The 25852-nt window shown below is 37.4% G+C and overlaps 1 protein-coding gene across 1 annotated transcript in view; it reads left to right on the top strand.

Moving 5' to 3' along the window:
- LOC117291920 (1-phosphatidylinositol 3-phosphate 5-kinase-like) overlaps positions 1-25847 on the top strand; it is a 67761-nt gene extending 41914 nt beyond the window's left edge. Inside the window, exons 24-39 of the mRNA XM_033773926.1 lie at positions 7922-8106; positions 10297-10417; positions 11027-11258; positions 13146-13322; positions 13757-13945; positions 14386-14545; positions 14748-14843; positions 15264-15457; positions 18130-18297; positions 19845-19919; positions 20301-20483; positions 22154-22257; positions 22653-22875; positions 23199-23360; positions 23514-23588; positions 23920-25847. Coding sequence (XP_033629817.1) covers positions 7922-8106; positions 10297-10417; positions 11027-11258; positions 13146-13322; positions 13757-13945; positions 14386-14545; positions 14748-14843; positions 15264-15457; positions 18130-18297; positions 19845-19919; positions 20301-20483; positions 22154-22257; positions 22653-22875; positions 23199-23360; positions 23514-23588; positions 23920-24035 — 2460 coding nt within the window. The 3' untranslated portion in view covers positions 24036-25847. The remainder of the gene's footprint in view (positions 1-7921; positions 8107-10296; positions 10418-11026; positions 11259-13145; positions 13323-13756; positions 13946-14385; positions 14546-14747; positions 14844-15263; positions 15458-18129; positions 18298-19844; positions 19920-20300; positions 20484-22153; positions 22258-22652; positions 22876-23198; positions 23361-23513; positions 23589-23919) is intronic.
- Positions 25848-25852: the final 5 nt, after the last annotated feature.

Here is a 25852-nt window from a genome sequence, read left to right on the forward strand (position 1 = left end):
GTTCAATTCATGACCCAGTATCAAGTAAGATTAATGCAATAGGAGTAGATGACACTATAATACAGGCCATACAGTACTTAGAGAAGAGGAATGTCCAATTCATGACCCAGTATCAAGTAAGATTAATGCAATAACAGGAGTAGATGACACTATTGTACGAGCCATACAGTACTTAGAGAAGAGGAATGTTCAATTCATGACCCAGTATCAAGTAAGATTAATGCAATAGGAGTAGATGACACTATAATACAGGCCATACAGTACTTAGAGAAGAGGAATGTCCAATTCATGACCCAGTATCAAGTAAGATTAATGCAATAGGAGTAGATGACACTATTGTACGAGCCATACAGTACTTAGAGAAGAGGAATGTCCAATTCATGACCCAGTATCAAGTAAGATTAATGCAATAACAGGAGTAGATGACACTATTGTACGAGCCATACAGTACTTAGAGAAGAGGAATGTTCAATTCATGACCCAGTATCAAGTAAGATTAATGCAATAGGAGTAGATGACACTATAATACAGGCCATACAGTACTTAGAGAAGAGGAATGTTCAATTCATGACCCAGTATCAAGTAAGATTAATGCAATAGGAGTAGATGACACTATTGTACAGGCCATACAGTACTTAGAGAAGAGGAATGTCCAATTCATGACCCAGTATCAAGTAAGATTAATGCAATAACAGGAGTAGATGACACTATAATACAGGCCATACAGTACTTAGAGAAGAGGAATGTCCAATTCATGACCCAGTATCAAGTAAGATTAATGCAATAACAGGAGTAGATGACACTATTGTACGAGCCATACAGTACTTAGAGAAGAGGAATGTTCAATTCATGACCCAGTATCATGTAAGATTAATGCAATAACAGGAGTAGATGACACTATAATACAGGCCATACAGTACTTAGAGAAGAGGAATGTCCAATTCATGACCCAGTATCAAGTAAGATTAATGCAATAACAGGAGTAGATGACACTATTGTACGAGCCATACAGTACTTAGAGAAGAGGAATGTTCAATTCATGACCCAGTATCAAGTAAGATTAATGCAATAGGAGTAGATGACACTATAATACAGGCCATACAGTACTTAGAGAAGAGGAATGTTCAATTCATGACCCAGTATCAAGTAAGATTAATGCAATAGGAGTAGATGACACTATTGTACGAGCCATACAGTACTTAGAGAAGAGGAATGTCCAATTCATGACCCAGTATCAAGTAAGATTAATGCAATAGGAGTAGATGACACTATTGTACGAGCCATACAGTACTTAGAGAAGAGGAATGTCCAATTCATGACCCAGTATCAAGTAAGATTAATGCAATAGGAGTAGATGACACTATTGTACGAGCCATACAGTACTTAGAGAAGAGGAATGTTCAATTCATGACCCAGTATCAAGTAAGATTAATGCAATAACAGGAGTAGATGACACTATTGTACGAGCCATACAGTACTTAGAGAAGAGGAATGTTCAATTCATGACCCAGTATCAAGTAAGATTAATGCAATAACAGGAGTAGATGACACTATAATACAGGCCATACAGTACTTAGAGAAGAGGAATGTTCAATTCATGACCCAGTATCAAGTAAGATTAATGCAATACAGGAGTAGATGACACTATAATACAGGCCATACAGTACTTAGAGAAGAGGAATGTTCAATTCATGACCCAGTATCAAGTAAGATTAATGCAATAGGAGTAGATGACACTATAATACAGGCCATACAGTACTTAGAGAAGAGGAATGTTCAATTCATGACCCAGTATCAAGTAAGATTAATGCAATAACAGGAGTAGATGACACTATTGTACGAGCCATACAGTACTTAGAGAAGAGGAATGTTCAATTCATGACCCAGTATCAAGTAAGATTAATGCAATAGGAGTAGATGACACTATAATACAGGCCATACAGTACTTAGAGAAGAGGAATGTTCAATTCATGACCCAGTATCAAGTAAGATTAATGCAATAGGAGTAGATGACACTATTGTACGAGCCATACAGTACTTAGAGAAGAGGAATGTTCAATTCATGACCCAGTATCAAGTAAGATTAATGCAATAACAGGAGTAGATGACACTATTGTACGAGCCATACAGTACTTAGAGAAGAGGAATGTTCAATTCATGACCCAGTATCAAGTAAGATTAATGCAATACAGGAGTAGATGACACTATAATACAGGCCATACAGTACTTAGAGAAGAGGAATGTTCAATTCATGACCCAGTATCAAGTAAGATTAATGCAATAAGGAGTAGATGACACTATAATACAGGCCATACAGTACTTAGAGAAGAGGAATGTCAATTCATGACCCAGTATCAAGTAAGATTAATGCAATAGGAGTAGATGACACTATAATACAGGCCATACAGTACTTAGAGAAGAGAATGTTCAATTCATGACCCAGTATCAAGTAAGATTAATGCAATAGGAGTAGATGACACTATTGTACGAGCCATACAGTACTTAGAGAAGAGGAATGTTCAATTCATGACCCAGTATCATGTAAGATTAATGCAATAACAGGAGTAGATGACACTATTATACGAGCCATACAGTACTTAGAGAAGAGGAATGTTCAATTCATGACCCAGTATCAAGTAAGATTAATGCAATAACAGGAGTAGATGACACTATAATACAGGCCATACAGTACTTAGAGAAGAGGAATGTTCAATTCATGACCCAGTATCAAGTAAGATTAATGCAATAACAGGAGTAGATGACACTATAATACAGGCCATACAGTACTTAGAGAAGAGGAATGTTCAATTCATGACCCAGTATCAAGTAAGATTAATGCAATAGGAGTAGATGACACTATAATACAGGCCATACAGTACTTAGAGAAGAGGAATGTTCAATTCATGACCCAGTATCAAGTAAGATTAATGCAATAACAGGAGTAGATGACACTATTGTACGAGCCATACAGTACTTAGAGAAGAGGAATGTTCAATTCATGACCCAGTATCAAGTAAGATTAATGCAATAGGAGTAGATGACACTATAATACAGGCCATACAGTACTTAGAGAAGAGGAATGTTCAATTCATGACCCAGTATCAAGTAAGATTAATGCAATAGGAGTAGATGACACTATTGTACGAGCCATACAGTACTTAGAGAAGAGGAATGTTCAATTCATGACCCAGTATCAAGTAAGATTAATGCAATAACAGGAGTAGATGACACTATTGTACGAGCCATACAGTACTTAGAGAAGAGGAATGTTCAATTCATGACCCAGTATCAAGTAAGATTAATGCAATAGGAGTAGATGACACTATAATACAGGCCATACAGTACTTAGAGAAGAGGAATGTCCAATTCATGACCCAGTATCAAGTAAGATTAATGCAATAACAGGAGTAGATGACACTATAATACAGGCCATACAGTACTTAGAGAAGAGGAATGTTCAATTCATGACCCAGTATCAAGTAAGATTAATGCAATAGGAGTAGATGACACTATAATACAGGCCATACAGTACTTAGAGAAGAGGAATGTCCAATTCATGACCCAGTATCAAGTAAGATTAATGCAATAACAGGAGTAGATGACACTATTGTACGAGCCATACAGTACTTAGAGAAGAGGAATGTTCAATTCATGACCCAGCATCAAGTAAGATTAATGCAATAGGAGTAGATGACACTATAATACAGGCCATACAGTACTTAGAGAAGAGGAATGTTCAATTCATGACCCAGTATCAAGTAAGATTAATGCAATAGGAGTAGATGACACTATTGTACAGGCCATACAGTACTTAGAGAAGAGGAATGTCCAATTCATGACCCAGTATCAAGTAAGATTAATGCAATAACAGGAGTAGATGACACTATAATACAGGCCATACAGTACTTAGAGAAGAGGAATGTCCAATTCATGACCCAGTATCAAGTAAGATTAATGCAATAACAGGAGTAGATGACACTATTGTACGAGCCATACAGTACTTAGAGAAGAGGAATGTTCAATTCATGACCCAGTATCAAGTAAGATTAATGCAATAACAGGAGTAGATGACACTATAATACAGGCCATACAGTACTTAGAGAAGAGGAATGTCCAATTCATGACCCAGTATCAAGTAAGATTAATGCAATAACAGGAGTAGATGACACTATTGTACGAGCCATACAGTACTTAGAGAAGAGGAATGTTCAATTCATGACCCAGTATCAAGTAAGATTAATGCAATAGGAGTAGATGACACTATAATACAGGCCATACAGTACTTAGAGAAGAGGAATGTTCAATTCATGACCCAGTATCAAGTAAGATTAATGCAATAGGAGTAGATGACACTATTGTACGAGCCATACAGTACTTAGAGAAGAGGAATGTCCAATTCATGACCCAGTATCAAGTAAGATTAATGCAATAGGAGTAGATGACACTATTGTACGAGCCATACAGTACTTAGAGAAGAGGAATGTCCAATTCATGACCCAGTATCAAGTAAGATTAATGCAATAGGAGTAGATGACACTATTGTACGAGCCATACAGTACTTAGAGAAGAGGAATGTTCAATTCATGACCCAGTATCAAGTAAGATTAATGCAATAACAGGAGTAGATGACACTATTGTACGAGCCATACAGTACTTAGAGAAGAGGAATGTTCAATTCATGACCCAGTATCAAGTAAGATTAATGCAATAACAGGAGTAGATGACACTATAATACAGGCCATACAGTACTTAGAGAAGAGGAATGTTCAATTCATGACCCAGTATCAAGTAAGATTAATGCAATAACAGGAGTAGATGACACTATAATACAGGCCATACAGTACTTAGAGAAGAGGAATGTTCAATTCATGACCCAGTATCAAGTAAGATTAATGCAATAGGAGTAGATGACACTATTGTACGAGCCATACAGTACTTAGAGAAGAGGAATGTTCAATTCATGACCCAGTATCAAGTAAGATTAATGCAATAGGAGTAGATGACACTATTGTACGAGCCATACAGTACTTAGAGAAGAGGAATGTTCAATTCATGACCCAGTATCAAGTAAGATTAATGCAATAACAGGAGTAGATGACACTATAATACAGGCCATACAGTACTTAGAGAAGAGGAATGTTCAATTCATGACCCAGTATCAAGTAAGATTAATGCAACAGGAGTAGATGACACTATTGTACGAGCCATACAGTACTTAGAGAAGAGGAATGTTCAATTCATGACCCAGTATCAAGTAAGATTAATGCAATAACAGGAGTAGATGACACTATAATACAGGCCATACAGTACTTAGAGAAGAGGAATGTCCAATTCATGACCCAGTATCAAGTAAGATTAATGCAATAACAGGAGTAGATGACACTATTGTACAGGCCATACAGTACTTAGAGAAGAGGAATGTTCAATTCATGACCCAGTATCAAGTAAGATTAATGCAATAACAGGAGTAGATGACACTATTGTACGAGCCATACAGTACTTAGAGAAGAGGAATGTTCAATTCATGACCCAGTATCAAGTAAGATTAATGCAATAACAGGAGTAGATGACACTATTGTACGAGCCATACAGTACTTAGAGAAGAGGAATGTCCAATTCATGACCCAGTATCAAGTAAGATTAATGCAATAACAGGAGTAGATGACACTATTGTACGAGCCATACAGTACTTAGAGAAGAGGAATGTCCAATTCATGACCCAGTATCAAGTAAGATTAATGCAATAACAGGAGTAGATGACACTATTGTACGAGCCATACAGTACTTAGAGAAGAGGAATGTCCAATTCATGACCCAGTATCAAGTAAGATTAATGCAATAACAGGAGTAGATGACACTATAATACAGGCCATACAGTACTTAGAGAAGAGGAATGTTCAATTCATGACCCAGTATCAAGTAAGATTAATGCAATAGGAGTAGATGACACTATAATACAGGCCATACAGTACTTAGAGAAGAGGAATGTTCAATTCATGACCCAGTATCAAGTAAGATTAATGCAATAGGAGTAGATGACACTATAATACAGGCCATACAGTACTTAGAGAAGAGGAATGTCCAATTCATGACCCAGTATCAAGTAAGATTAATGCAATAGGAGTAGATGACACTATTGTACGAGCCATACAGTACTTAGAGAAGAGGAATGTTCAATTCATGACCCAGTATCAGGTAAGAGTGTATATGGTTCATGTAGAATATGAGTTATTATTGTAATATTCTGGTAATGGAACTAAGAATGCCTCATAAGAAAACTTAATTACTATAGTTCGCAAGCCTGAGGAAACCTGTAAACAAGGGTGCTTGGTATGTGAACCAGAAACACTAGGGTTAACCCCTACCCTTACACTGTAGCTTGCAAGCCTGAAGAAACCTGTAAACAAGGGTGCTTGCTATGTGAACCAGAAACACTGGGGTTAACCCCTACCCTTACACTGTAGCTTGCAAGCCTGAAGAAACCTGTAAACAAGGGTGCTTGCTATGTGAACCAGAAACACTAGGGTTAACCCCTACCCTTACACTGTAGCTTGCAAGCCTGAAGAAACCTGTAAACAAGGGTGCTTGCTATGTGAACCAGAAACACTGGGGTTAACCCCTACCCTTACACTGTAGCTTGCAAGCCTGAAGAAACCTGTAAACAAGGGTGCTTGCTATGTGAACCAGAAACACTGGGGTTAACCCCTACCCTTACACTGTAGCTTGCAAGCCTGATGAAACCCTTTAAACTAGGGTGCTCGTAAAGGAACCAGAAACACTGGGGTTAACCCCTACTCTTTACGGTAGCTTGCAAGCCTGAAGAAACCTGTAAACAAGGGTGCTTGCTATGTGAACCAGAAACACTGGGGTTAACCCCTACCCTTACACTGTAGCTTGCAAGCCTGAGGAAACCTGTAAACAAGGGTGCTTGTATGGGAACCAGAAACACTGGGGTTAACCCCTACTCTTACACTGTAGCTTGCAAGCCTGAGGAAACCTGTAAACAAGGGTGCTTGCTATGTGAACCAGAAACACTAGGGTTAACCCCTACCCTTACACTGTAGCTTGCAAGCCTGAAGAAACCTGTAAACAAGGGTGTTTGTATGGGAACCAGAAACACTGGGGTTAACCCCTACCCTTACACTGTAGCTTGCAACCCTGAGGAAACCTGTAAACAAGGGTGTTTGTATGGGAACCAGAAACACTGGGGTTAACCCCTACCCTTACACTGTAGCTTGCAACCCTGAGGAAACCTGTAAACAAGGGTGTTTGTATGTGAACCAGAAACACTGGGGTTAACCCCTACCCTATCACTGTAGCTTGCAATCCTGAGGAAACCTGTAAACAAGGGTGCTTGTATGGGAACCAGAAACACTGGGGTTAACCCCTACCCTTACACTGTAGCTTGCAACCCTGAGGAAACCTGTAAACAAGGGTGTTTGTATGGGAACCAGAAACACTGGGGTTAACCCCTACCCTTACACTGTAGCTTGCAACCCTGAGGAAACCTGTAAACAAGGGTGTTTGTATGTGAACCAGAAACACTGGGGTTAACCCCTACTCTTTCACTGTAGCTTGCAAGCCTGAGGAAACCCTTTACACTAGGGTGCTCGTAAAGGAACCAGAAACACTGGGGTAATCCCTACTCGTCCCCTTAAGGTGATCCTCTGGCTGACGCTTTCCTGATTGTTTGGTAAGCTTTGGTGTGATCCCTGGCGACAGTTAATGGTTGTATGGTTTCTGACGATCACCCCCAAGCAAAGATAGGGAGACGTTGCTAGATCACCAGCATGTTAATCCGGAGACCGTTGGTTCCAATCACGCTCTAGTCAAGTTTTCTTTGTTCAACCCCAAATTGTTTAAAATATTTAAAGTACTGGTAACCAAAGAGTCATATAATGGCCTGGGTTTTTTCCTTTAGGTGGACAACAACAAATTCTGCCAGAAAGCAAGAGAGCTGCAAACCAAAATATCCAATCTGAGCACTCAGACGGCTGCATCAGCCAATCAGAGCAAAGAAATAACCAATCTGCAACTGGATATTGAGGACTGTATTGTGAATGTCAAACAGTTTGTGTCTAAGATCGCTATGGACTGGAACAATCGGTAAGATAAACACTAACTTTTTGTTTTCATTACAAGACTGAAATTTAAATTGATCCTTACAAGACCCACTGCATTCTTTGTTTTGTTGTAACCTGATTGTCTTATATAGTTGGTCTGTGTTCTTTGTTTTGTTGTAACCTGATTGTCTTATATAGTTGGTCTGTGTTCTTTGTTTTGTTGTAACCTGATTGTCTTATATAGTTGGTCTGTGTTCTTTGTTTTGTTGTAACCTGATTGTCTTATATAGTTGGTCTGTGTTCTTTGTTTTGCTGTAACCTGATTGTCTTATATAGTTGGTCTGTGTTCTTTGTTTTGCTGTAACCTGATTGTCTTATATAGTTGGTCTGTGTTCTTTGTTTTGTTGTAACCTGATTGTCTTATATAGTTGGTCTGTGTTCTTTGTTTTGCGGTAACCTGATTGTCTTATATAGTTGGTCTGTGTTCTTTGTTTTGTTGTAACCTGATTGTCTTATATAGTTGGTCTGTGTTCTTTGTTTTGCTGTAACCTGATTGTCTTATATAGTTGGTCTGTGTTCTTTGTTTTGCTATAACCTGATTGTCTTATATAGTTGGTCTGTGTTCTTTGTTTTGTTGTAACCTGATTGTCTTATATAGTTGGTCTGTGTTCTTTGTTTTGCTGTAACCTGATTGTCTTATATAGTTGGTCTGTCTTCTTTGTTTTGCTGTAACCTGATTGTCTTATATAGTGGGTCTGTGTTCTTTGTTTTGCTGTAACCTGATTGTCTTATATAGTTGGTCTGTGTTCTTTGTTTTGCTGTAACCTGATTGTCTTATATAGTGGGTCTGTGTTCTTTGTTTTGCTGTAACCTGATTGTTTTATATAGTTGGTCTGTGTTCTTTGTTTTGCTGTAACCTGATTGTCTTATATAGTTGGTCTGTGTTCTTAGTTTTGTTGTAACCTGATTGTATTATATAGTTGGTCTGTGTTCTTTGTTTTGCTGTAACCTGATTGTCTTATATAGTTGGTCTGTGTTCTTTGTTTTGCTGTAACCTGATTGTCTTATATAGTTGGTCTGTGTTCTTTGTTTTGTTGTAACCTGATTGTCTTATATAGTTGGTATGTGTTCTTTGTTTTGCTGTAACCTGATTGTCTTATATAGTTGGTCTGTGTTCTTTGTTTTGTTGTAACCTGATTGTCTTATATAGTTGGTCTGTGTTCTTTGTTTTGCTGTAACCTGATTGTCTTATATAGTTGGTCTGTGTTCTTTGTTTTGTTGTAACCTGATTGTCTTATATAGTTGGTCTGTGTTCTTTGTTTTGCTGTAACCTGATTGTCTTATATAGTTGGTCTGTGTTCTTTGTTTTGTTGTAACCTGATTGTCTTATATAGTTGGTCTGTGTTCTTTGTTTTGCTGTAACCTGATTGTCTTATATAGTTGGTATGTGTTCTTTGTTTTGTTGTAACCTGATTGTCTTATATAGTTGGTCTGTGTTCTTTGTCTTGTTGTAACCTGATTGTCTTATATAGTTGGTCTGTGTTCTTTGTTTTGTTGTAACCTGATTGTCTTATATAGTTGGTCTGTGTTCTTTGTTTTGCTGTAACCTGATTGTCTTATATAGTTGGTATGTGTTCTTTGTTTTGCTGTAACCTGATTGTCTTATATAGTTGGTCTGTCTAGACTGTCTCCTACAAGCATCTGACAGCCTTATGCTCTCTTTATTCAGGTATACATTTATTAACTGTTAGGACTCTGTCTTCCTTCAGTGCTTAGGCTTGTTACTTTGATTAATATTTTGTATGTATGATGTTATTTGAGAATAGTGGTATGAAGTAAATGTTCTGTTCATGTTGAATTGAATAGTTGCTCAATAGTTGCTTTCAGTGAAAGGTTTAAAATAATGTTATTTGTTTTCACTGTTAATTTGTGCTACGCCACCCTTGTACTTTACCGTGAAGTGACCTTTAAGCGTGTTTGGTGAAAATCGAAATTGAAGTTTCACTATTTTTCAAACTGCTGTTTCAGATTCTGCTTACTTATTTTTTTTTTTTAACAAAAATAAAGCTGACTGCTTTATTATACAAAACTATTCTGCTTACTTATTTTTTTTTTTTTTAACAAAAATAAAGCTGACTGCTTTATTATAACAAAACTATTTGAATGAGTTTTGTGACATGACATCAGTGCAAGAATTCATCAATAAGACTTTTGTCTCTTGATTTCTGTTTAGGTTCAGTGAATTTATCCTCCAGGAAAAGGAACGAAATAAGAGGAAGAGTAGCCCTTCACTTTCCCGTCAAGAACTCAACATGGCTACAGCAGCAGCCGCAGCCATCAAAGAGATAGAAGAGGTAACTTATTACACCCCCCCCCCCCCCACCCCTCCCTCCTTCTAAACCATACTATGTGGTGTTCTGGACCAAAATTTTAGATGTTTGACTGAAGCACAGTGAATTATTATTATTGGTTTATTAAAAATGCAAACATGGCGGCCAAAAGCCGAATTGTGGATGCATATATACAAAGAGTAAAAATACAATAATTATCACTATAAATCTATTAAAATTTGAGAAAAAAACATTAAAGTTAAAGATACACCTTTTACACAAGGCAGCAAGTTCTTCAAAAAGTTGTATACTTGGTGATTATCTTGGTTGATGTTCTTCTGTGTAAACTGGAGCATCTAAGATAGTTTCACCAGAGTTTTGAATTTGGTGTAATGCCTGTGACAACTAATGCTTGGCATGGTTGCCACTCACAAGTGCTCATGAGACATGGTGAAATATAACCTCCTTTTAAGTAGGTTTATTATTACTATTATTCAACATTTATAAGCGCCTCCCCAAAGATCGGAGCGCTTTACAATAAATTTATAATCTGATTGCACTAGAAATATAATCTTGAACAGGATGCTGACTTTTCAATGGGTAATTTCTGTTCTTATCTTTAATCATTTGCAGGAATCACCGACTCACACACCTCCCTCAAAGACCCCAGGCAACCGTGCTTCTTACCCTCCCGCTACCTCTGACCAATCAGCCGCTCCATACGGGTCGAGTCTACCAATGGTCATACCCCCAATGGTAGTTCCAACATTGACCAATCTCCCTCCAGATGTAATTGAAACTCAAGAGAGTTATGAGGACTCAAACTCGTCCACAACTTGTGGCCGATCACGAGATGACAGCTTCGGTAAGAGTAAAAATACAACTGGAATATCAACAAAAAGTTTTATTGTTAAACCATATTTGCACTTGAAAGAATTCAACTAATAATCAATCTCACTTAACCCATACAAGATTATTTTACATCATCAGTTGTTTTCTTTTTCGAATAATGTTGGTCTGATGCGCTGAGTTGTTATGAAATTGAAGTTGTTTTAAAAGTTTTTCATTTGCATTCAAGAAATCAAATGGCCAGAATTTCTTACGAGTTAAAGTTCATCAAAAACATTACTATTTTTTTATTTTGTGTAAACAAACATGAATGCATTTTACAATGGCATCATATAGAGCATTCTGCAGCATGAAACTGAACATGTCCTAGTTTTGTGGCAGTCTTGTTCCCAGACCACATTGGGTTAAACGCATCACAGTATGACATGAAAAAATGCCAGTTTTTCATAGGAACAAAACCTCTCGTATCATTGTGCACAATGATAATGCATGATAAACCATTGCATGAAAAGAGCATATTCTTTGCATTATCACAATTGTTTGAGTTCAGGTTTCATTGTTTCAAGTTATAAAAATATCACTCATTTCTCTAAAATATCACATAATCCTTCGTATTAATTACAGAGAATTGAGCAGGAATTGGACAGAATGTAGAAAAGAAATCATTTGCTGAAAAACCAACTGAAAACAAATGTAACCAAAGTTCATCACATGGAAAACTTTTTCTTGATCAATGAGTAACAAGAACTGGGTCCAATTTCATGGCTCTGACTACCGCAGTGTTCTGTGCTTGCTGTGCCCTCTAAGCACATCATTCTATGGGGGCTTGAAGCTCATAATACCACGATAAGCACAATGAAATAGGGCCCTGATTTCCTACTGTGTCATTCTTCTCTAATAACATTATTGTCATTCACACTGTATATGGATTTCCTATATTTGTATCTTCCTCTCAAACTACATGACTGTATTGAGCTGTAGCCATACTATATTGAACGTCACATAATCATTTCAGACAAACCCTAATTTGTCGTTGTAGCATATGCCCTGACATTTTACCATTCAAAGTTTAACAAAAAAACTATACAAAATCAATTAATTTTTGTAATTTCCCCTTTTTTGGTGAGGTTTTTACAGTTGCATGCCTGATTACAGCGGTGTACGTACAATGGTCATTACAATGGATGCATAAATAGTCTGGTACCCTTCGAATCAGGCAGTATTTTTCACAATGTGGTTGCAGCTTGATTGAGATGTATTTTCAGTGTGTCGTTCACATAGATCTAGAACCCAGACTCCCTGTTATATTGTGAGACCCTCTTACCTTGTAAAGCACAGTTCATACTTCGGGCGAAAGCACATGCAAAGCGAATTTCTTGATGTAAACAATACCATACAATAATGTTTTATATACCTCCATTTCATCAAGATCACAGCGGTTTGTGATAATACAGCAAAAGAAGCATGAAAATGATATCATACAAAATTGCAAATTGAAATCATAAGCAACCAAACAATCATTGTTAGAACAGGTGTGATTTTAGATGCTTCTTGAAAATATGAAGTGTAAACAATTACAGGTATGCATCGTTTTCCAACTGTTTTCTAATTTCGGCGTAGAAGTATGAACCAGGCTTTATAACCCCTTTATCTTGACCCCTTTACTCTTGATACTACTTTACTAGTGAGTTGACCAACAACCATACAAACACAGGTTAATGACTGGCCAATGACTGAGACAGTTATTGGATACGACCTTTGAAACTCACCCATGAGGAAGGTCTTAACGGTTCATGGTTTTTAGTAATACCATCCCCCCTCCCCCCTCCCCCCACACACACACACTAACCAGCACAACAACCCTCCTTCTTTCTCTTTGTGTGGTATTTTCATCTTATCGCAGACACCATCTTACCAAGACCTCGTGCTTATCACGATCAACTCTACATCAATAACAGACCTAGCTATGGGATATCACCAGGCATGTATGCTGGTCTGGCCTACAGACCCGTTACAGAGCCATCCATTGATGCTGTTGATCATGACCTTGCTATCATTGAGATGCCAGATCCGGAACCAGGTCCTTTAAACATTTCTTTTGGTTTTATGTATCTTCTCAGTGACTGTTCATTCGGTATGAATTTTGTTGGGGGCTTTGCATGACATATCTGAAAATTGCTTTCAAAGTATTTTTCTTGCAAGCTTTACAAACATATAATGAATGAATTATTTTGTCAATTTCTTTTTGTTGAAAATGCGCTTTATAATTTAGCATCATTTAATTGATTTTTGAATTTTGGATTGTTTTTTTATCTCAAGTAATACACAAGTTGTAATAAATTGATGCCACATATATGATGAAATCAGGTTCTAAGACTTCAAAAACAATCATTGGTTTTTTGGTTTTTTTTGGGGGGGGGTTAGCGATGAAAATGAATTACTTAAGCATACATTTAAAAGCAATTTTTTAATGATATCCTTGTAAAACGTTTCAAATTTGGGGTAATTTTACAGCAGCTGCTAGTCCCTCCCCAACGAAGGAGGCTAGACTCACCCTAGGATCGCCTACTAGAGAGGTCAATGTCACTCAAGTGCCTAAGTCTCCTACCAAAGGAGGTGCTGTGACCCCAGGGAGTAAAACTGAAGATACAAGCAGCAAAGAGAACGGTAAACAGTCATCCATTACAACCTCATCATCGGACGGTATGTCATCTTTGTATATTAAGATCGATTTCATTAATGTGTAAGCCCAAGTGAGTAAATTATTATGCCTGCCACAGTGTTCTCCCCGCGCAAAAGAATATTTGTTTGAGCACACTCCCTCAATCCACTGGAACACTTGAATGTTCCCCATATCATTGTGCTGAAATATAGGAGCAATCCTGCATGAGTAAAAACAGGCATTAGTATTTTGAATGTTCCAATGTAACTTTCCAGCGGTCAAACAGTTTGGTTTACAAGTATGCACTGGAATACTTACCCAATCCAATATTCCTACCATTCCGTGTTTTTTAGTAACTCCCTTAGTCATATTCATTTTGTTTTAACATCTATTAAAAATTCTTAAGTCATGTTATGTGTAGTTAGCAAGTTGATACAAAATTTATGACGATTTATGCGATGATTTCAATTTATTTTGTTAGGTGCGGATCAGCCTGATGTGTTTTTCCCATCCTCCAAGGCTGACCAGACTCAATCCACACAAAGCTCATCCTACAAAAGCAAGCAAGCTAATAGTGCTATGAAAGCATTCTTCAATACACTCATGTCTAGTAGTGATATGGGGAGAGTGGATTCACCCTAGTGAGTATAGTATACAAATGTTGACTGCTTACTTAAGCTGTGGTTAAAACATTGATCTCTAAGACTGGATAGGACCTGTGGAGTGCATTGTTCAATCACCAACGATAACAGCACGCATTGTATTTGCTCTAGACTGTTTAAAAGTGAAAACAAAAAGTGCAATTTATCCATCATTTTATTGGTCTTTATTCTTCTTTTACAGTCCACCAGAGGAGCATCATATCTTACCTCAGTGCACTGTAACTCCAATCATCATATATGACCAGGAACCAAGCTCTATTATTGCATACGCATTGAGGTAATTGCCATTTAACGACCCTCCAAAGCCTATATTTAACGACCCTCCAAAGCCTATATTTTTAGCAGCGGGTTGCGCAACAATCACAATAGATCACAGATAAAGAGTATAAGTTGTTTTTCATTCTCATGTCTTATTTGAATTGCCTCTAGCCACTAGCTGGGTGTTTTAGTGGTAAGACATCTGCTCTATCAATGCAAAGGTCTTGGTGTTAATCCCACCCAAGTGATTTGCCTGTGTAGTTTTTTTCACAGAACTTGGGGGAAAAGTACTGAGTATACAGTGCATTATACGGATTGGTATAAGGATAAAAGACACATTTCTCTATACCCGATACAAAATTCTTGACAATTTGTTTACCATCTAGGCCCATAAATAAAGCATATATAATACAATTATTGACTTTGAATTTCCACATAGCTCTGAGCAATACAAAACTCAGCTGTATGAACTTCAGCAACCTGACCTACTTCCACCAAGCGAGGCCGCTGCTCAGGCAGACGTACTTCATGATCTTAAGAATACAAGCCCCATCCCAAGACGTCACATGCCGTTTGAGAGTAGCCAAGGAGCAAACGATGGGAAGGACCATCCAAAACGACCTGCACTCACACGTATGATATGCTTCCTTTCTCTGCTTTCAATTTTTCTGTCAGAGTTTTTCTGCTTGAAATGCTGGGCCAAGGTTTCCATCAAGCTGTTAAACAGAAAAGATTGCTGAACAAGTTTGTTTGATCTAGGCAAAGATTGGCAGAAAACTAGTCAAATGTATGATCCTTTGGCTAGTAACTCATTTCTGCTTAGCGCCATTTTCCTGCATACTTGATACTCTTTGGTGCATACAGGCATGTGATTGTGAGGATTTGTACTTATTTCATTATTTTCATTGTTCTTCCTGCACTTTCAAATTTTCTTGAAAGAGGCAAACTTGCCATCACAGAGATCAGAAGACTTGGCCCTGGTTATTATGACCTGATCTTCAAACATATATTATTTGAAATGATGTAGAGAGTCTGTAAACCTCTAAATGTAACAATCTGTACATTCAGGGAGCTTCGTATTCACACCAAGAGGAAGTTTCTATCAATTTGTTTTAATTATTTTCCTACATTATCGTCCTTGGCATAGCAGCTTGATGAAACAGGGCCTGGAGTTCTACTCTTATTTAAAGCATAGTCAGTGAAAACAGCAAATGATAAAATTGCACAATGACCGTTTGTTGCCAGAGGCTAATATTATACAAATTTTGACTGCTTCGAGTGCTATGGTTAAAAGTATGACTCCCGAGGTGATCCCCGGAGCGTTCTATTTTCCCGAGGCGAAGCCGAGGGAAAGTAGAACGCTACGGGGATCGCCGAGGGAGTCATAGTTTTTAACCATTGCACGAGTAAAAGCAGTCAATATTTGTTTTATAACACCCCAAACATTTCTAAATACTGTACTATTATTATTAAGTTACAGACCTGAATGCTACAATCCACGGACGACGCGAATACAGATTGCAAACACTTTTACTGTGCTGCATGTAGTGTCGTGCAATCCGAAATGGTTACAGACTATTAATTTATCATCCTCGTACACGCAACGGACGTCTGGGTACTGCACACCGTGTGCTAGTCTTCGGACTAGCGCATGGCAAACCGACGCACTATCACACGGCCGTCGTCTAGCAAAACTAAGACATGTCATGTGACGCGCTCTAAACCAATGAGCAGGCAGAATACTTGTAAGGGGTGTTATAATAGCTGTTACTTGTGCTAAGAATACTTGCAAGGGGTGTTATAATAGCTGTTACTTGTGCTAAGAATACTTGCAAGGGGTGTTATAATAGCTGTTACTTGTAAGGGGTGTTATAATAGCTGTTACTTGCAAGGGGTGTTATAATAGCTGTTACTTGCAAGGGGTGTTATAATAGCTGTTACTTGCAAGGGGTGTTATAATAGCTGTTACTTGTAAGGGGTGTTATAATAGCTGTTACTTGTAAGGGGTGTTATAATAGCTGTTACTTGCAAGGGGTGTTATAATAGCTGTTACTTGCAAGGGGTGTTATAATAGCTGTTACTTGCAAGGGGTGTTATAATAGCTGTTACTTGTAAGGGGTGTTATAATAGCTGTTACTTGTAAGGGGTGTTATAATAGCTGTTACTTGCAAGGGGTGTTATAATAGCTGTTACTTGTAAGGGGTGTTATAATAGCTGTTATTGGAAGGGGTGTTATAATAGCTGTTACTTGCAAGGGGTGTTATAATAGCTGTTACTTGCAAGGGGTGTTATAATAGCTGTTACTTGCAAGGGGTGTTATAATAGCTGTTACTTGCAAGGGGTGTTATAATAGCTGTTACTTGCAAGGGGTGTTATAATAGCTGTTACTTGTAAGGGGTGTTATAATAGCTGTTACTTGCAAGGGGTGTTATAATAGCTGTTATTTGTAAGGGGTGTTATAATAGCTGTTACTTGCAAGGGGTGTTATAATAGCTGTTACTTGTAAGGGGTGTTATAATAGCTGTTACTTGCAAGGGGTGTTATAATAGCTGTTACTTGCAAGGGGTGTTATAATAGCTGTTACTTGTAAGGGGTGTTATAATAGCTGTTACTTGCAAGGGGTGTTATAATAGCTGTTACTTGCAAGGGGTGTTATAATAGCTGTTACTTGTAAGGGGTGTTATAATAGCTGTTACTTGCAAGGGGTGTTATAATAGCTGTTATTTGTGCTAAGAAACATGTGTTTGCAGGGTTCTACCCAAACATTTTCAAAGATGTGGGGCATTCTGGACCCCAGTTTTGGGGTGTTTGGCCAAAGCTAAAGTCCTACTATGCAATCTGAGGCATTCTTTATGGTTTTCTCTTGACTGTTCTTGTGGATGAAGAAGGGTGTTTTTTTCTTTTGCCTATTGACCGAAATGTGCATGCATGGGCACGCAATTCACGCTTATTAGCCTATGAATGGGGAGAACCCTGGTAGGGTGGGTATACCAGGCAATTTCGGTCTCTGGTCAACATTTTGTCCTTGCACAAACTGTGCAAAGTAACTGCTATGCTTCTGTGATTACATAACTAAGGTTTCTCCACTTGAGCAGCTAGAGTAATAATAATACTAAAAGGGAATAATAGAAGAAGAAAATATCTCGCTCATTATTGACCATGGAACTGTTTAAGCTCCATGTAAAGTGGCCTAGACATGACTTGACTAGAAGAGTACTTTGAAGGATTTGGGACTGTGTGGAACCCAAGCATTTTATACCATTTGTGACACTTTTTTATATTTAACATCAATGTTTGGTTTACAGGAAAGACCAGCAAGGGTGTTATTTCATTTCTTCGTAGTAAGATTCCTGAAAACTCCAGCAGTAGTTCTGTCACTCTGCAACATAAAGATGATTCTCATGTTGATGCTGTGCAATATCAAACCTTAGGTAGTGATGAGACATCATTGTCTTCAGCTGTAGACAGTAAAGGTAGTTAGATTACTTATTAATAAATACCTTGGATGGTTTCAAGTCTCTGATTGGTCAAAACCTGGTCACGTGTGGGAGTGTGAACGGTGGTATAAAGACCGGCTTTGGAAAATAGCGAATAAGTGGCCACTAAATCAGCATACATTGTGTAAACCTTGCGCGTTGCACTGTATCGCATGCTTATTTATATCCCTGTTAGTTTCATTGCAACTTCGCGCACTTTACACGTACACGCGCTGAAAATGTATAAGTTTTGAGTGCGCGCGTGTAATATGTGCGCGCGTATAAACTGACGCCGAGCTCATGCACGCGTTTTAATGCACAAGGAACAGCTATCGTCCAATCATTTGCCTCCTTTGACCCCAGTGAAGGCGCTGAACAGATCATTATTTCAAAGAGTCACTGGTCTCAAAGATCAGCAATGTGATTAACGCACGAAAGAGATGGGAACCATCAAAAGCTCAAATATGGCCCCTGAACATGTCTGGAAGTACCGCCGAGAGAAAAGCCACAAAATTTGGACAATTGTAGCCGTATAATTCGCTAAAAAAGGTATTTATTAATGGGAATAACAGTGTTCGCACCCGGTCTTCACTGCGTGGTAATGACCTTGGTTGGTGGCTGGCGCTGTTAACGGACCGAGCCGGAGGCGAGGTCCGTTAACAGCGCCAGCCACCAACCCTGTCATTACCACGCAGTGAAGACCGGGTACTCGCACTGTTATTCCCTAATTATTAACCAATGAGCCAAGGTGGTGTATCATCGTGTTAAAATAGCACTTACGTTAAGCGAGAGTTTGCAATTTTCTAAATGTTTTTATCTTGCTTAAAATAGCCCAGAGGGAGACGCCAAACAAGTATTGAATGTGTTAGTCGTTTAATCTCAAGCAACTATTCTTATGCTTGATAAAAAGAAGATGCAATATTTTCCAAGTTTTAGGGGATACACAACAATAATAATGCTTTGAAATACACTTCAAAATGCATGCTCTCTACTACACATGTGGCATCATTGGTTGGATGGATAGTTGGTAAAGCGCTCGCCTCCCACTACAGTGGTCTTGGTTCGACTCCCATCTAGAGCCACATATAATAGAGTTGTGCATTGGTTCTTTCCTGGGTTTAATGCTTTTTCTGCGGGCTTTCTGTGGTTTTTCTCCCTTTGGCTGTGCTCCATTGTAGCGGTATCCTTCTGGTTTAGTTTCCTGGCTGCGAGTATGGATGATTAGCCTCCCTAATTATTAGATTACTAGCACAGCTGCCGACTCTCTCTGATTCTGCAGAAAGTTCCCTGATTATGGAAACTTTGTCCTTATTATGTTGTGTCATGTTGCATCATTGATTGTTGTACATAATTTCTCTTTATGCAAGATGCAAAAGTTGGCATTTGTGTATTTGTAGTACATCCCATTTTACTCTTTGTACAGAACTTCAAAGAATCTAAGAAAATCTTTGTCTGTGATGATTTTTTTAAGTGTGTGTTTGTACACATTATCAATATTCCTATTGTTTTTCTGTGAATAAAATGATTGAGACTGTTTCTTTCAGACGATACAGATTTTGATTTCTTCTCATCAAGTCTTGCTGAGAAAAGAAACCTCTCATCACCGCACATTGAATTACGTAAGTAGAAGAGTTTAAAGGCAAAGTATACCTTTGTTTTGTTTTTTTAACCATTCAGTTGTTTTAATCATATATCAATGTAGATGTATACAATAAAACTAACTTTGGAAAATTATTTCAAAAGGTGGTCACATTTTTAAGTTATCGCTGAAAAACTGAAGCAAGTATGTCCATGCAGGAAGAATAGTCCTTAATTGAAATAACGCTTCTCAGATTTAAATTTGGGGGCAGTCCGTAATGTATTCATTATTGCCACTGGTGCCCTACTAAATTTTTCCGTGGCAAAGCTTAGCAGTATTTTCTGCATTCATCAGCCTTAAAAGTTACTAAGCCTCGTTTTGTTTTGACCTGGTCAATATTCTTCATATTCTCTGTATTTAGAATTCACTGATGCTGCAACCAACACACAGTTCTTCTGCCAGGTATATCATGCCGATCAGTTTCTTCAACTTCGCAAGTATGTTTTCCCAGCTGGTGAGGAAACCTACATCAGATCGTTATCACGTTCTGTTTCGTGGCTCGCTCAAGGAGGCAAATCACGCTCAAAGTTCCTTAAAACAAAAGGTAGGATCATCTGTGTCATTGATCTGTTGTTTCCCCTAACTCAAAACAAAAGGTAGGATCATCTGTGTAATGGATCTGTTGTTTCCCCTAACTCAAGTGAACAAGAAGCTAGTAAAACAAAAGGTAGGATCATCTGTGTCATTGATCTGTTGTTTCCCCTAACTCAAAACAAAAGGTAGGATCATCTGTGTCATTGATCTGTTGTTTCCCCTAACTCAAGTGAACAAGAAGCTAGTAGAACAAAAGGTAGGATCATCTGTGTAATGGATCTGTTGTTTCCCCTAACTCAAGTGAACAAGAAGCTAGTAAAACAAAAGGTAGGATCATCTGTGTCATTGATCTGTTGTTTCCCCTAACTCAAAACAAAAGGTAGGATCATCTGTGTCATTGATCTGTTGTTTCCCCTAACTCAAGTGAACAAGAAGCTAGTAGAACAAAAGGTAGGATCATCTGTGTAATGGATCTGTTGTTTCCCCTAACTCAAGTGAACAAGAAGCTAGTAGAACAAAAGGTAGGATCATCTGTGTAATTGATCTGTTGTTTCCCCTAACTCAAGTGAACAAGAAGCTAGTAGAACAAAAGGTAGGATCATCTGTGTCATTGATCTGTTGTTTCCCCTAACTCAAGTGAACAAGAAGCTAGTAGAACAAAAGGTAGGATCATCTGTGTAATTGATCTGTTGTTTCCCCTAACTCAAAACAAAAGGTAGGATCATCTGTGTCATTGATCTGTTGTTTCCCCTAACTCAAAACAAAAGGTAGGATCATCTGTGTAATTGATCTGTTGTTTCCCCTAACTCAAGTGAACAAGAAGCTAGTAGAACAAAAGGTAGGATCATCTGTGTAATTGATCTGTTGTTTCCCCTAACTCAAGTGAACAAGAAGCTAGTAGAATAAATGAACTACAGCTCGAGTTTTAGCAGGGGCTTGGTATAAGCAAATTATGTACACTATAATTGGTGATTATCAAATATGATTTGTTGGAGATTTTAATTTGCAATGATTTTAATGTATGTTGATTTGGATTGAAAATAAAGAATATTATTTGTGTTTTACCCTGCACCCATGTCTGTTAAACAGCTACCTGAGCGGAATGTTTTTAACGGAAATGCTATTTTAACTTGTTTATAATGTGTTTGTTTACTATTTAATGAAATTTTGATATGTGTACACTTATATTCGTAATTATCAATTAAAAAATCAGGCCCCAACCTAAAGGTTTTGAAAAACTAAATACACTTCTGCCGTTGTCGGCGCGCGTAAAGGGACAATGCCGCTGACGTCATCTCTGGGAGTTTGCTTTGTTATAACTCCACGCTGTAACAAAGTGGCTTTACAAATTGGAGCTTCCAAATATGACGTTTTGAGAGTGACTACGGTAACTGAGCCCACTTAACAACCCATTTGGTTTTATATCAAACATTGCCTCCATACATAAAAGTAGGATTTGAAACTGCGCATGGTGGGAGTACAATCAGGTGACGTTTGTAGGAGAACCATGTGTAAATCTCTTTTGAGTAGAATTGGTTCTGTCATTGGTTCATTCTATGTACTTATCATTCTTTTTCTTCTTCCAATATTTACCTTTACATCATTCAAAGTTTATTCAGAATCATTAAGGAGTATTTGAAAATAATTTGTTTGAATGTGTGATTATATCATTGTACCCAGATGATAGGTTCGTACTGAAGCAGATATCTCGTTTGGAGTTCCAATCCTTCAAGGAATTCGCTCCGCATTATTTTAAATACATTGAGCAGGCGAATACTGAACAGGTAACTACTTATTCCTTATTAGTAGTATTGTTGGGCTCATTTAGCTATAGACCCATTGCATATGACGTAAACTAAGAATGCAAGTAATTGCTATAAGACATGCCCTTGTTCCCCATAACATACATGTATTAATTATTGTATGATGCAGTCGTCTTAAAATGTGAGATTTTGTTTTATTTATCAATATAAACCACAAGGGAAACTGACTGGGTAAATTATGAAATGATTTGTTGTTTTGTTTTATTCTTAGATGTGCATTCTTTATGCCTGTAACTCTATTGAAGTGTGATGTCATGAGTCATACGATGTGTCATTTGTAAAAACAGCCCTTGCACAAAATTCATACTTTTCATTTATATGTTTAAAATATTCTCCGTCCGATCTTCATATTTCAGAGACCGACAACACTTGCCAAAATTCTTGGCGTTTACAAAGTTGGCTACCAGAACCCCATCACTAACACGGCTCAGAAACATGTTCTACTCATAATGGAGAATCTATTCTATCAACGACGTATGGGTCAAGTGTTTGATCTTAAGGGGTCAATTAGAAATCGTCACGTTAAGACGACGGGACAGGAACCAGACTTAGTGCTGATGGATGAAAACCTCTTGAAACGTTAGTTGTTCATTGTTACTTATTTTCCCCTGTTTCGCTCCCTCCTACCCTTTTCTACTAAGTACCATCATCTCTGAATTCCATCTGCAACTAAAGGTCCTAAAAACTTCTTTTCTTCAGATGCAGATGTGTATTTTAACAAGCACTGTATATTAAAGATGTTACTTTTTTTGCATTGGGAAAAAAACAATATAATTTGTGTTTTCTTTGCTTTGAATCCCACGCAAGTGATTTGCCTTTGGATTTCCCTCTATTTTAAAACCACCTCCCAGTTAAACCACACTGACCCCCTATAGTTACAGTCCACATTTTTGATTTCCTAGATATGGTTGATTCACCACTATTCATACGCAGCCACAGCAAGGCAGCGTTAACAATGGCCGTCCATTACGACAGTATGTTTCTTGCAAAGCACTTTATCATGGACTACTCTCTACTTGTGGGTCTGGATGCAAAAACTGAACAACTTGTAGTTGGTGTCATCGGTAAGTAATCCATGTTCTTCCCTATATATCATTAGCCAACAACAAGGAACCACTAAATAATCATAATAATTAATTATTAAGTAATTATTTACTTGATGGTTTGTGTTTCTTCTCCACTGCAAGTCTTTCATTTATATTATATATTTTATATAGATTACATTCGCACATTTACGTGGGACAAGAAGCTGGAGATGATGGTCAAATCAACAGGAATTGTTGGTGGACAAGGTATGCATTGATTGATTTTATTATGTAACATACTAGTACTTATTTGTGGATATTAAGGTTAAGGGAGGTTGGCACACCCAAAACCTACTAACAAACTTGTAACATTTTATTTTATTCACCCCACATATTATGGCAAAACATTCGTTTCAAGACCCTCTGAAGATTTATTTTTATTCCATTTTTGTAGTTTTTATGTGAGCTGGGATCCATGAGAAATCAGTGAAGTTTCTTACTGAATGCATCACCCAGGATAAACAAGAAATAAATAAAAATAAATCCTAAGTTTGCCACTGGTACAATTTATAAATAACCCCAACTAATTGTCTTGCAGGGAAAATGCCAACAGTGGTTTCTCCGGAGCTGTATCGAACTCGATTCTGTGAAGCAATGGATAAATATTTTCTCTTAGTCCCAGACCGCTGGACTAACTTAGGATCAGAATTTTAAGTTTAAAAATCAGGATTTCAGATTGTAGTCTTTCACAGCAATAATTTGGAATAAATGGTGTTTCAGTTGAGTAAGTAAAATGAGGGAATTAAAGTGTGTCTATTTTTCTTGGAAGAACGATAGTGCTGTTGTTGGGATTGAAACAACTTGAATAAAGTATCTCTACAAAGAAATTCTATGATTCATTTCATTTTATTTATTACTACATCCTTCCACTTAACATAAAACACCATTTAGCAATTGAAATATGTACATAAAAATGGTATATAATACAAGAAAACATATAGTTTAAAATGGAAAAGTACAAACATTTATTTACATTTGATTAACAATGGATAAGCTTGCTAAAGAGCTAGCCCTATTAAAGTTTGTGAAAGGAACTTGTTTCTTGCTAGATGCTGGCATAGATGTAGTTTGCATAACTTTCTTGCTAGATGCTGGCATAGATGTAGTTTGCATAACTTTCTTGCTAGATGCTGGCATAGATGTAGTTTGCATAACTTTCTTGCTAGATGCTGGCATATATGTAGTTTGCATAACTTTCTTGCTAGATGCTGGCATAGATGTAGTTTGCATAACTTTCTTGCTAGATGCTGGCATAAATGTAGTTTGCATAACTTTCTTGCTAGATGCTGGCATATATGTAGTTTGCATAACTTTCTTGCTAGATGCTGGCATATATGTAGTTTGCATAACTTTCTTGCTAGATGCTGGCATAGATGTAGTTTGCATAACTTTCTTGCTAGATGCTGGCATAGATGTAGTTTGCATAACTTTCTTGCTAGATGCTGGCATAGATGTAGTTTGCATAACTTTCTTGCTAGATGCTGGCATAGATGTAGTTTGCATAACTTTCTTGCTAGATGCTGGCATATATGTAGTTTGCATAACTTTCTTGCTAGATGCTGGCATATATGTAGTTTGCATAACTTTCTTGCTAGATGCTGGCATAGATGTAGTTTGCATAACTTTCTTGCTAGATGCTGGCATAGATGTAGTTTGCATAACTTTCTTGCTAGATGCTGGCATAGATGTAGTTTGCATAACTTTCATCAATGTGAACACAAGTAATGATGAATTAAGGGAGCATCAATCTGCAGTGTGTAGCAGAAATACACTTGAGGTGGTGCATTTGGACGGAGAAAATCATTTTGCTTGTGTAAAATGATGAATTAACAATTAATAAAAAATGGTAACCTAGCACTAACATAATTTAGCTCTCGTAATAATATTTGGTGGGATAAATTCGGTTGCATATTATTATTTTGTTCTATTTATATCATACACAGTCCAAAGTGAAGGTCAAGTTTATCAATTTTCTCTTATTTTTTCTGGTCTTGGTTAATGTTTCCAAATACATGAACATGTCTTCTCATTACTTTACTGAGCCCTTGTGCATACATAATACTTGAAACCCATGGTCAAAAAACAAGCTGGTTGCCTAATTTTCTCATAACCTGTGCTTAAGCAAATATTTCTGCTACTAGCATGAAAATTTGCTGATCGTTAAGCAGCGCTATGAAATTGGCCCCAGATGTCCTGTATAAAGTAACTCAAATGTATAGTGTGCTTATATGGAAGCTAACAAAACTAATGTACTTGCCAAGAACAGACATTTTATAAAAATCTGGCAGATGATAATATTAATACAAATTATATTTGTTATTTTGCTCATTAAAAGAAAATGTGCATATTTTTCTTTGATTAGGATTTGATCATTCCATATTATTTATATATTATATTATTGCATACAATGTTAACTCTGTCAAACAGGAAGAATGTTTATGAAATAAAAGCTAAGTATGGAAACAGTTTAT

The sequence above is a fragment of the Asterias rubens genome, chromosome 6 (genome assembly GCF_902459465.1).
Source record: "Asterias rubens chromosome 6, eAstRub1.3, whole genome shotgun sequence".
In the NCBI taxonomy this organism is placed as follows: Eukaryota; Metazoa; Echinodermata; class Asteroidea; order Forcipulatida; family Asteriidae; genus Asterias; species Asterias rubens.